General features: G+C 37.9%; 1 protein-coding gene across 2 annotated transcripts in view; it reads right to left on the bottom strand.

Moving 5' to 3' along the window:
* LOC136239173 (uncharacterized) overlaps positions 1-13,980 on the bottom strand; it is a 34,262-nt gene that overhangs the window by 9,242 nt on the left and 11,040 nt on the right. The window contains exons 18-26 of one of the 2 annotated variants that reach the window (XM_066029907.1): positions 12,553-12,763; positions 11,662-11,991; positions 10,818-10,896; positions 10,597-10,684; positions 10,212-10,540; positions 10,092-10,153; positions 7,886-7,993; positions 7,693-7,829; positions 5,928-6,009 (exon numbers count right to left, since the gene is read on the bottom strand). In XM_066029907.1, coding sequence (XP_065885979.1) covers positions 5,928-6,009; positions 7,693-7,829; positions 7,886-7,993; positions 10,092-10,153; positions 10,212-10,540; positions 10,597-10,684; positions 10,818-10,896; positions 11,662-11,991; positions 12,553-12,763 — 1,426 coding nt within the window. Of the gene's footprint in view, positions 1-5,735; positions 6,010-7,692; positions 7,830-7,885; positions 7,994-10,091; positions 10,154-10,211; positions 10,541-10,596; positions 10,685-10,817; positions 10,897-11,661; positions 11,992-12,552; positions 12,764-13,980 lie in introns of those variants that run through there. The other variant, XM_066029914.1, reaches the window with a different exon arrangement.

Below are 13,980 nucleotides of genomic sequence, written 5' to 3'. Positions count from 1 at the left end.
ATATGGAGTTTTTGTTACAAACGTTTAACCCACGAGAGCACTGGCAAATACTGTCGCAATCCACATAAATTTCACACCAACCTGTTGCTGCTAGACTGCTCTAAATAATGTTACCCGTTTTAATGGGGATTTCCCCATGTGTGACTTAGAATCATCGCGATAATTGAGCCATGCGCAATCATCAATACGCAATGTATGGGAGTTATTTGCAATCAACGGACTTCAGCCTCCAAGAGCAGTGACTTCCCGGTTGAATTGTGATAAAATTGTATTGAACAAAAGAAAGCTGAAGGTTAGAAATTGTTAATTCCACCCGTTTTTTTTGGAAAAGTCTAATGTGTAAGGTGTAATGAAACTTTACGCTTTAAAAACATGTGTTTTGCGTACAAAATGTATTGAAAAAACGAAATACGCATATGGCTTCATTTGACAAAATGTACAGACTAGTTTTGATATGTTTAAAATAGGCGATAAGCCCGGTTTTGTCAGACTGGGTCACATATTGTTTTACAACCGAGTCTACAAATACAACTAGTTTTAGGCCACAACTAACCCCTTTTAGCACACAATGATCATGACAACATAAATGCTGCCGTCTCAATTAACCTTAAAGTTGAGCTTCAAGGGATTTGATAGTGTAAAGTCCAGAAGCTGCTAGATTTAGATAAATGTAGCATGGGATTTGATCAAGTAAGGGAAACAAAACAAACAGCTCTCAGATGTTGCAGCCTTATGAACTTTATAATGATGCTAAGAAGTTCACTATTATATAAGACTATTGTTTTACTTGCAAGAGAAGCAAGAATTAAGTTTGTAGCAGAGTCTAAAATCACTTAAACTATTTGACAGAAAAAGTTGTTTTCAAAATAGATTTTCGTTTTATACAATTTAGTACATTAATGGTATAAATCTTTTAACTAAAGTTATTGGTATATGGCAGGATGTTTAGTACAATGGTGAGGGTAGCAGTGCACAGATCTAGAAGAATAGGTTTAATTTCAGCTTACACTCTGGTAACTTCTTGTTTTAATAATGGATGTTCTATTAGAGTAGTTGACTGTTCTATTATAGTATTTCGATTTTAGCAGCTTCTAAGGTAAGACAAAAGTATAATTTTGAACCACTCTTAGTAATTCTTGGATAAGATTAGCTATTCCTCTTGCTCTTTCCATTTTTTCATTACCCATATATGTGTATAAAATGCAACTGTACTTGTGCTACAGCTTCTAGAAGCTTCCTCATTGTAAACTTTTGGAGGGGGTGCTTCAGCCCCCCAAGCACCCCCCCTAAATCCGCCCTTGCATATGTTGAGATCAACTGATCGGATGATTGCTTGCGTTATACCTTGTTTATAACCTCATGTAGTGTAATGCTCTCAATTTTATGGATTATTTCAGTGACGTTGAGGCATCCATACTAATAAACATTAAATATTCACTTACATCAACTAAACATTATCTCCTAACAGGATAAAGCAGAGCAAGAGCAAACTTGGAAGTGGCAAGATGTAACCACCTACTATGATGTGTATTGTATTGTAGCTATATCCTTTTGTATGAAAAATATTATTGCTCTTATTTATTATTATTATTTATTGTTAATCAGCAGGACCCTCCAGGGGTATAATGCTGATGTGCAATTACATGTGTACAATTTCAATTAGTTACTTAACTATATAAGTATGTACAATTACAACAAGTTACTTAATTATATACATATGTACAATTACAATAATAAACTTTAAAAATATATACAATTACGATAAGTTATACTTAACTATATACATAGAAGGGGCTAATTTTTGCTTAAATTCTTCAACACAGTCAGTCTCAATAATCTCATCATCTAATCTATTCCATTCTGGTACAGTTCTTGGGAGGAAGGAATATTTATATACATCAATTCTTGGTTGGTAAGGTACTAGTTTAAAGTTGTGTGAGTGTCGGGTCCGTAATATAGTAGATTTAAATGGGAGGCAACAGTTTGGTATAATTAATAAATCATGTAGAGTAAGCCACCAATGTTCGACCACCATCGATTCGGACGCGATTAAACTCTTGCATGCAAAATTTCAGACCTGCAGCTTTCTTCGTTTGACTGCAGGAGCTACAAAAGTGACCTGTCCGAATGTTCTCAATTCTCGGACAAAAATATATATTATCGGTCGAGTGGCACTGCTCGTAATGCTTGGAGTTAATCAAGTCTTCCAATACTTGATATGAAAGAGCAACTCTTATACTCTCCAAATATATGCAGATATTTGGCTTAGTCCTTATTGGCTGTGAATTACAAAGCTCCAAAGTCACCTCAGTCCTGCAATCTTAAATTCGACCACATGTGCAAATCAAATAGTTACCTATATCGAATTCAAAGCTATTTTTATGAAAATTGAGAGGATAAGTTACCATTCAATATTAAATAGATACTTGTACAATGACCGCACCTTGATTTTTTTTCCGGAATAGCTACATTGCATTTAGGCTTCTCTGACAGTAGCAGCCTAGTTACTGCACCCAGCAGACACATACACAATCCAAATCGACTTAAATGGGGTTTTGACTAACCCCTGTTAAAAATATCAAAAAATTTCTCTTCAAAATGTCCAGGATATTAGCCAGATCGAAACACTCTAATAGAACAGTCACCTATATACAATTGGAGCAGTCAGAAAATCTGAGAGCCACGCCTAGGCATGTTCATTTCAATAAGACTATTCATATGTGAATTTCGTTGATTACAACGCTTAAATTCTGATTTCATGTGGTAATGCATTGACTGATTGTTATATTAAAGTAATTGACTGCTCTATTAGAGTATTTCGATCTGACTATTGTCCTAGACATTTTGAAGAGAAAATTTTGACATTTTTAAGACAGGGGATAGTAAAATCCCCAATTTAAGTCGATTTGGATTGTGTATGTATCTGCTGGGTGCAGTAGCTAGGCTGCTACTGTCAGAGAAGTGTAAATGCAATGTAGCTATTCGGGCAAAAATCGAGATGCGGTCATTGTACATGTATCTATTTACTATTGAATGGTAGCTGATCCTCTCAATGTTCACAAAAATAGCTTTGAATTCGATATAGGTAACTATTTGATTTGCACATGTGGTCGAATTTAAGATTGCAGGACTGAGGTGACTTTGGAGCTTTGTAATTCACAGCCAATAAGGACTAAGCCAAATATCTGCATATATTTGGAGAGTATAAGAGTTGCTCTTTCATATCAAGTATTGGAAGACTTGATTAACTCCAAGCATTACGAGCAGTGCCACTCGACCGATAATATATATTTTTGTCCGAGAATTGAGAACATTCGGACAGGTCACTTTTGTAGCTCCTGCAGTCAAACGAAGAAAGCTGCAGGTCTGAAATTTTGCATGCAAGAGTTTATGGCCTAGACCTCTTCAAAGGCATAGAAATTTTCTTTGCGGGTTTAAAGAAAAATTGCGTCCGAACCGATGGTGGTCGAACATTGGTGGCTTACTCTAGCTAATCCAGAACCTCCTGCGATGCGGCAGATACTCGGCTAATCATCAAGTTCGAAGCTAGCCAAATGATTTTCCATTTTTAAGTGTCAAGTAAGAAGTTTTTTCTTGCAAGAACTTGCAGGATCTTGCAGGTCCTGTAGAATGACGACCGAAAATTTTAGTGACACTCTTCACCCAGATGTTGAGAAGTCTCAGATCCTTTCCAGACTAACAGCCAGCATAGAGAGACTATGCATCCAACCTTATCACATCACTATAAGTAGGCATTCCAGACTGATTTTAAAATTTTGGAAAAACGGGCTTTTTATATGCTCAATAGATAGAGTATTGATTGCCGATCTCAGAAATATATAGTCTGTTGGGTTGGAATTAGCTACTTTGGCATGCACAGTGCTTAAAAACTGAAAAAGGTACATTTTTTCTCCAGGGCTCCCCATACATTTTACAGGGAAAGATGGCACAATTGAATCAGGAAACCATTTAGCAATCTGGACTATCTTGAAACTGCAGTTGCTTCTAGCTGCAAGTTTGTACATGTAATGAGAGTAACTTCAGGTCTTATTGGATCTCAGCGATCTTTGTATGCTTTGTGGTGAGCAAATATGTTTCACCTACTGCACACTTCTCAATACAATGGTGTATGCCCATAGGCAAGTGACTATCTCAAGTTGGTAAAAACATCAAGTTAACAACTTATAAAGGTAAACAACTAAAGTGGAGGTGCCACAATGATGCAACAATACTTAAGGTGGAGTTGTGGTTTCAATTATGGCACTGTTATTCCGACTTTGAAGTGGTTTATACTTTGAGCTGATGACACAACCATCAGAAAATTGCTCTGGAGCTGAAAATCGCTAACCCAAGCGAAGTAATTACGCTCTTTAAAGTAAGCACCAGTGACTACCTTCCACCCGACCGTACGTTTTTTAAAGTTTTAAAGTATTCTACATACATTACAAGGCTTGAAAAGATTACAAAACAACACAAAACTTACTTATATGTAACGCGCACGATAAAACTAAGATTTTCATGATGATCAGCGTGTGGACAAACCCCACAGCGATTTTCACCCTCATTGGAGCTCGGACGACGGAGCAATCCCAAGTTCAACACGAGTTGTCATTTTGTGCCAGGGTTCTATTGGGGACTATACGGAGAATTTTTTTATTAAAAAATCTCGGATACTGGAATGCCTACTATAAGGAAGAGTTGGCTTTTCTTGTCTTGGCTGGTAGGGCAGTTTGAATTCAAAAATTCATGTTTCATTTTCTGATTTTTGAAAGAAAGCAACCCTGTGCCGGGACCTAGTGAATCATTTGCTTTTTACTGTACGTACTTTTAAACTACAATAAGTCAATAACTCTAGATAATATCTAGTTAAGTAGCAAGGTTTATTCAGTCCTTTGCAGGGCCGCCCACAGGGGGGGGGGGGCAACTGAGGCATTTTGCCCCGAGCCCCAGCCTGAAAGGGGCCCCAGGAAGGGCCTCCTGAATACCTGTTTAAAAGATCGATATACTCTAATAGAGCAGTCAGATCTAAATACTCTAATAAAGCAATCACAGTATTCTTCAGAGGAGCACTATAGCAAGCTTATAGATAAGGAGATATGGTTGGTGATGGGTAGTTATTGTCATTGCCAGCAGGTTGTGACCCCTTTTTTTTTTTGGTCTTCACCTTACAACTTGGGTCAAGGGCCCCACTTTAACTCTCTGCCCTGGGCCCCTTAATTTCTCTGGGCGGCCCTAGTCCTTTGCATGGAAGACAAAATTTTAAAAATAAATTCTTGCATCTCGCGAAATACTGAAATCAACATTTCTGTGAAGATAACAATCGTGCCTCCAGTTTCATGGAGGGAGGCAAGTACAGCACAGTATTACTATTATTGTATGGCTATAATATAAAGTAGAATTTCAGGGGTCTGCTCATGGGGGTGCACCCAGAAGCTGCAAGACTTTTGCATCTTGTGCTGTAAAGCCTTAATAAATAAAATAAAAATTTGAAGGATTGAAAATAGCCTAAAATTTATGCTAAATACATGATAAAAAATAACAATGCCAATCTATACTGCAATTTTCCCCAAAGATTTCCTAACCTTTTTGTCACTGGGAGGGCATGGCTCTTCCTTAGTGAAATGCTGATAGACACTACACGTGCATGGTTGCTTGTAACGATCAACCATGAACATGTGAAAGAGTGTCCTGCATCCATGTACGTGACTGGGCACATGCCATTGGCAGGTAAAACATTAGTTTGCAGCATATATAATACTAACTCTATACATCTGCTGCATAATGTATACACAACACTAAGGAGTCACAAGTCAGTGTGTGTAGAGTGAATGTCAAGTTAGTTAATAAATAATTTTAAAGTTCAGCTGAATTGTTAGCATTTGTTGATACCAACAGCTTCATACTCCTCTCAGTCATTTCCATTTCCATTTCTTCATCTTCATCCTCATCAAAGCCCGCATTCTCGGCATTCTCCCAGGTTCTGTACTTCACGGTGTCCTCTTCATCTTCCTGCAGCATGACCACAGCAGTAGTTCAATTATGCTGTCACACAGTTCTCTAAGTGTTTGTACATATGTGTGTGTGTGTGCATGCGTGCATGTATGTGCGTGCTTGTGTGTGCGCATGTATATATAGTGTAGTGTGAGTGTTTTGTCCCATTACAATTTTTAGTATGAAATGTACAATGCTTAATAGTAGTGAACATGGATGGTAAGTAAAATGTTGCTGATTATTGTCAATAGTTTGTTCAGTCCACAGTTAAAACTTTAAGTAGCTGACACAACTTCTACTGGAAGCGCACAACCGTATATGATTGCTTTATTAGAATAGTTATGGTATAAAGGCAAGACAATATGCTTCACGTGTAGGCACCAGCCACTTATGCTGGCATAATTTTGAGCATAACAGATGCTTTGAAGCATCAAACAATGCTAGAATAATAGGCAGAATAATAATGCTAAACTTTATTTATAACCTTGCATGCACCAATGTATTCTAATACAAAAGTCAGTAACTCCAATAGAGCAAGCAGGTAGTCATTCAACTTTTATTAGAGTACTGTTATGCATTATACATGTAATACACAAAGCAGGCAAGGTGAAATAAAACAAAAGCATAATAGGCTGGTGGTTCATGTGTGCTACATGTATTTCAGTTATCTAAACCTTGGCTCTTCAGGATAGTAGCTATGATATCCTATCAGTGGTGGAGGAAGTAGTTGATATGAAGGGGGGCTGACTGGAGTATAGAGTCTCTGGCAGCAGGGGGCCTGGGGGATGCACCCCCAGACAGGGCCGCCCAGAGAAATTAGGGGGCCCAGGGCAAAGAGTTAAAGTGGGGCCCTAGAGGCAAGGAGGTTTCCATTCTGAACCACAACTTCACCCAAGCCGTAAGCTGAAGACCAAAAAAAAAAGTCATGACCTGCTGACAATGACAATAGCTACCCCTCACCAACCATATCTCCCTATCTATCTATAAGCTTGCTACACTGCTCCTCTGAAGAATACTGTGACTGCTCTATTAGAGTATTTAGATCTGACTGCTCTATTAGAGTAAATCGATCTTTTAAACAGGTATTCAAGGGGCCCTTCATGGAGGCCTCTTTCAGGCTGGGCCCAGGGAAAAATTCCCCAGTTGCCCCGCCCCCGGTGGGCGGTCCTGCCCCCAGAAGGTGTAGCCATTTTAGCTTTTCACAGTGTCTTAAATTTCACCAAAATTAATTTACGTATAGCAATTTTATAGGAACAATTTAAAGCATTTTAACTAAAACACCAACTTTTAGTCAAAACTATAGTTTAAAATTTTTTTGGCAAAGCTTTTAGCTGTTGACTACAGGGTTAATTAACATATAGCATTAAGCAGTACAAAACAGCCTATAGCTACCTGGAAACATTTGATACAGTGGTAATACACCAACTCGTAAAGTAAGAGGTACCTGGTTCAATTCTCACCATACGCAACTTTCTTTATTGTTTTTTTTTAAGGAACATGTTTTTATGAAGGCCTTGACTGCTCTATTAGGGTATTTGAGTGTTCTATTAGAGTATATCGATCTTTATCACGGTTTTCAGCCCCACTCCAAGAAGGATAATTTTGGCATGATATCATTCTTGAGGGGGGGCTAAGAGCAAGGGGGCCTCAGCTCCCCATCCCACCACCGTCCATGTATCCTATTTATGATGGTACACTTACATTGACTAACACTTGGTCTTTATCAAAACGTTGATCTTTGTTGAATGGTTGATAAGCCGTGTTCATTGTGATGTTGCCAGTTCTTGAGGCAAACGCTGTCTTGTTATTTTCTGCTGCCAAAACTTTTCTTAAACGTGCTGTAGACACAATAGTATGGTGTGACACAGTATTGAATGAGTAGAAAATTACTTACCCAACTTTCTACGTAGCCTAACAATCACAGAGAGCATGACACACATGATAAACAGTGCAACACAGATGATGACAACAATTATGATGATGAATAATGTGGTCTTGTCATCTGTAAACATAAAGGTGTGTTATAATGGTAAATACAATGTATCTAAATGACACATGTATCATGTATATACACCATAGATAGTATTTGCCTATGTAGTTGAAGAGTTTATATGTGTAGCCATTCTAATACACTATAAATGCCTGCATCTCGGTTACATGCATGAGACAAATTTCATATGAATGTCTGAATTTGGATACACAGAGTGACTGTTGCGCCTCAGAAAGAACTACAGGCTGCATAAGTAAACAAGTGGCTAAGCAATATTCTACTGCACATGATCAAGCACTTTGCATGGGAAATAGGTCTCAAAGGTATAATACTGACTGTACTGGTGTAGGCAAAAATATACAAATTGTTGTCTGGATTAGTAATATTTGGGGATTTCTTTAGTTGTGTATGTGTTGCATAATCATTTCCTTGAACACCACATCAATACATATTTTATAAACTACTATTGATATAACAACCCACTACCTATGACCACTGGTGGGTGTGGATGCCATTATTGTGGGTGGAATGGAACAGGAAAATGGAACTGGGTGGCAATTATAAAAAATGCAATTACTGCATTAGAATGTTTATAGAAGCCTTCAAGGTTTCGCTTTAACCTCTAACAATGCTGGCAGCTTATTACATTGTAACAATGCTTCTCACTAAGGAACAAGTTATGGCTACTGACCAGTGCAACAAGTATCGTTTTAAATCACCTTTCTACCCTGGAGAATCTTGTGAAGACATCTACAATAAGAATACTGAAAGCCGTGATATACTAGGATATTACTGGATCACTGATGGTCCCACCAGGGTATATTGAGGGATGGATCATCTTGTGAGGACATTCACAATGGTATTGCTGAAATCTGTGACAAGCCAGGTTACTATCGTAGTAAAGACACTCAGTGGACATAATTATTGCATGACAGGAATTGCTGCTAGAGAGTTTATCTCCACATGTGCTGGTGTGGGAGGAGGATTGAGAAGGATAATCAACACTGATATCAGTGCAGGAGATGACTGTCCTAGGGGATGGCGTAAAGAAACTTACTCTAGTGTTAGTTTCTGTCATATCAATAGTGATGATGGCAACGCTTGCTCTTCTGCCAACTTCTCTACTAATGGAGCAAGTTACCAGAGGGTGTGTGGTAGGATATCAGAATGAAGGGCATTCTTGGTACTTACTAGCATGGTCAAACAATTGATGGCTCCTGTGCTGATGGACTAATCACTTATGGTAGTCCACGCCAAAACATTTGGACCTATATATGTTGTGCATTTGATAATCGTACAAATAATGCTTATAACTGTCCATGTGCTGTTGGTGGAGGGTATGCATCTCCTTCCTTTGTCAGAACTAACTATTACTGTGAACCAGGAGCTGTTGATGTTGAAGATTTTTCTGCCTATTGCTTCAATGACCCATTGTGGGACAGATCTGGTTGCATCACTAGTAACTGTTGTGATACCCCTACCCAACCATGGTTTTATCGTGAGTTGAATGGAACAACTACAAGTGATATAGAAGCTCGACTTTATTTTCCCTTGCAAGGTCTGTTTTGATTGACCAATTTGAGTTATACATTCACTAAAAGTATATGCGTAATTGGGACAATCAGTATCCTGATTATGTTTTTCACTGTTTGGTTTGTGTTAGTTCTGATGTACTTGTATTCACAGACTGTGAATATATAATTTTGTATATACATTGTAATTAAAATGGTCTGTTTTGACCATAATTTTGTGCATACTGTGTTCAAGTAACTGTGAGACTACATACAGAGTAGCATGATTGTTGAATGCACTATCCACAAACATTTGATGATCAGTGAAGCATCCCAATTAAATCTTACCACATGACTTCTTAATAACGAGTTGTACATTGTAGTAACACAATATCCCACACATTCCCCAGACATACAATAATACATTGCAGGAAACAGAAGGGTAGATCAAGTTGGATGGTAAGCATATCCCATGGATAGTGCAGACGTCTTATGGATTATGGACTTGCAATACAAGTCCAGGCACAAATGTAAGTAATCATTATGTAGGAGAATTGCTGTATATGGTGTATGTCAACCTTTTAACTATAATTTCTTACCATTGCTACATGTTGTGGGTTGGGTGATTATTGGCTGAGGAAAACTTATATTACCACCACACCTGTAAGTAGAGTATCCAATATGATAATGTCAGTTGAGAATGACCTGTCAACACTTACATAAATCCTTGTGGACAATCACGGCAGCTGATCTCCCCCATAAAGGAGTACTTATCATCATCACATTTTATAGGCTCATCAGTTGTAGTAGGACATCTGTATCCAACAGGACATATTGTACAATTAACAGCTCCAGACTGTGGTGTGTAGAATCCTTCAGGACATTCCCATGTGATGCCTCCATTAGGACAAGCACTGCCTTGTGAGCAAGGTACACAGGTAGTTATTCCGCCACTCATTGTGGGATAGGAACCAAGGGCACATGTAACAGATGTATTGAAACTGCAATATGCTGATCCAGTAGTACTAAATGAACCATCTGGGCAAGGCTATAATAAAAAAGACATTCAGTAGTACATTATGTATATGATGGTTCTGGCCTTACTCTGCAGTCAGAGCTGGATACAGACCGCTCAGCATCATTGAAGGTCCCAGCTGCACATGGAATAGCTGATGCTGTGCCTCCTGGACAACTGTATACAAAGATATATTTATTTTAATCTAAACCTTGAGAAAGTATACTCATAATAAATTCTTCCTTATATAATCCTTTGATATTACATAATTATAGCCAGGCTTTAGAGTATTATATCAGATAGTACTTACTAATATCCTGCTAGACACGGTTGACATCCATTAAACAAAGTGTAGAATTCTCCCATGGGGCACATCAGATTTCTGCAACCTGCAAATTAATGTATGTACATACGTGAGTATGTGCATTATTATTACAGAATGGTTCCAAACAATGAAAATCAGTGAAAGTTCCCAATAATCATGACCTAGTATGGATGACCGCAATGGTGTTTTTGACAATTTGTTGATGTCAAAAAAATGGGCCATTGGAGCTTTGTACAGAGGGAAGTTGGGAAAGGTAACATTTCTCTATGATACCAAAAAGGCGAAGGTGAAACATATGCAATACAAATGCACATATTTGTGTACGCATTTAAGAATTGTGACCCATTTTTGCATCATCACAATTACAGTATATATTTACTACTTCTTACCTTTATTATCACCTAGTTCCATGCTACAAACAATATACATTTCCAATGCCATGGGCCAAAGTCTCTGAAGCCCCCACAATATCTATAGCCATTTTGTCACATTACAAGTTGACCACATTTTTTTCATTATAGATATTTAAAACAGCACATTGTACTTTATAAGAAGTCTATTTATTGCAAGCAACATTTATACATGTATCCATAGTGTAAAACACAGTGCAGGACTATATATTTTGATAAGGAATATCCCATCATTAGTGAATGGATGGGATGCTTTGTTGCAATGCAAAGAACAGCTTATCACTTTCTAATGTATAGCTGGTAATGATCACACCATAGCATGAGTGGACTGCACAATTACATTGAAAATGTATGCATTTGAACTTTTGTAACAATTTGTTATTCTTTAAGAATGAAATCATAAACAATGTAGTTCTTACCTGTTTGACAGTCAATACATGGGTGTAAACTGACATCATCAATTGCTACCAGACCTGTACCATCCACTCTTAAACTCAAAGCAAAGTCCACCCTGGGATCAGAGATGCTGTACGTGACATGGATGCTGACTTCATTCCATTGTTCTGGTGACAAGCCAGATTCAGAGGAGATCCAGAGCTCCCCACGATCACCTGGAGTGCTGACACTCAATGTGATTCCACTAGTTGCATAATAGTAGAAGCTGATACGACAGTAACTACCATTGATGGTCTTGGACATTAGTAATGTCTTTTCTTGTATTGAAGAATAATCTGCTGAAACTAGTTGACCTGCACATCACAGAAATTATGTAATATACAGTTTTGTATATGTTGCAATGTTAGTAGCTGCTGCAACAATCAAATGTTATTGGAGCAGTAAAAATCTTTATATTGCCACAGGCACGCACTTAACTTTGATAAAAGGGATCTGGCATTATTTGGAAAGTATATGTGCTATCTCATACAGTGGGCTATGGAATTTTGAATTCCTTTAGTTTGTCCCAGGAGTACATATAGTGATTCATAAACCTGAGTGTATGCGTGAAATTTAAGGATGGTGATGCTGTGTCTTAGCTGATGAGGCTTTGCATGTACACGCATGTACTCGATTAACACCGAGGACATATTAACCATCACATGTTTGATGGTAATCATAATACACTGTATGTCATATTAAAGCCTACAAAAATATAAACCACGAAAATTGCAATTTAAATGTTTCACAAATGAATACCATAGGTATAATAACCCTAAGCATTGTATCTGTAAATGACTTATCTGTTACCTGTCCCTTTCAGATACTTTTCAGGTATCAACTAATAAAACAACAATAATCGTGGTAGTACTTACCACTGTTCCTGTCAGTAATCTGGATGGCAGAGGCACTAGTCACAGTTGCTATGGCCCCTGCGATCTGCCACCCACAAGTGTTGTCAGTGAAGCCACACTCATCAGTTGGCACACACTGTTGTAGTGAGACAACCATGAAATTGACTGAGTCATTATATGTGATAGTCCTGGTACCATCAAATAGATCTGATGCCATTATTGCTGCACTGATCTGGGGGAATTTAACAGTAGTTAGTGACATTGTAGTTATATATGTGACCATCACAGCAGAAAAACCGACTTGGTTTGTATAACTTCCATATTTCATTTTCTCAGCATTATCTACAGTATCCAAGGAATGTATCACCAAAATTTCAACTTTTTGTGGTGAGTAGTTTAGGAATTATAGAGCTAGATAGTAGGAAGAGCAAGAAAATTGATTTGTACAGCAACTATAGTGAAAATAAACTACAGGCACTTACGATTGCAGCCATAACTTCCATTAGCGTTAGTCTACGACATTTGTATTGGGCTTTAAGATGTTCACTATGGAGTAGCAAAGCCATGTAGCCACTTATGCCTATGGGTATGAAGGTAGGTTGAAGAAACGATGATGATTGTGTTTACACCATTTACCAAATCGTAAACAAACTCATGTGACATGCATACTGTTGGGGCTACAGAAACAAAGCAAAAGATTTTCGAACTCACCATGAGCAGGCAAATAAGATGGTAATTGATTTGAGTCTTTGTTCTCTGAGTATTGGCCCAATAAAAACTTACGTATTTTTCTTTGTACTGTAGCATGCATAATTATACGAATTCATTTATTTTAAATTTTTTTCTCAAAATGCATGCTTGTGCGAACAAGTCAGGTTTTTACTCAAATGGTCACATATTAATATATAGGGCTAACATGTATAACAGATAACTTTGAGTAAATATCTAGATCCTCTAAATTACACTATAAATCTGACATAATGATGGTATACTATGTATATATGTGATTGGATTAGACAAAACCCAGCTTTGATGCACAAAGCTTCGTTAGGAGATATGGGTAATCATCGTGTAGTAACTTCCCAGTGCCTCAGCTGTGCAAACAAAATTTGAACCAATTATTCATCTATTTACTATCTATCACTGTGTGGGTGTATAAGTTTCCGATAGCCATGTTTTGGGAAGCTTTTTCCGAGTGGGTAATAATATCACATGTGGTAGTAATAGGGGCGGTGGGTGGCCTTAATATAGGAGCATAAACTAGAGAATAAAATGAATGGAATCCAGAGGCCAAGTTTGGGCCCTCCATGACATCCCGTGCACTCAAATCTCTCCAAATTGATTGAGAACAATATTGGTGAGCTCTCTGTGAAATCCCAGCTCACTACACACCATTACAACAAAGCCATAGCCATTGAATGGCACCAATCTTCCACTCATGGCTTTGAC

This window comes from Dysidea avara, chromosome 1 (genome assembly GCF_963678975.1).
Source record: "Dysidea avara chromosome 1, odDysAvar1.4, whole genome shotgun sequence".
Lineage (NCBI taxonomy): Eukaryota > Metazoa > Porifera > Demospongiae > Dictyoceratida > Dysideidae > Dysidea > Dysidea avara.
This window is presented reverse-complemented; position numbering and strand designations above follow the sequence as displayed.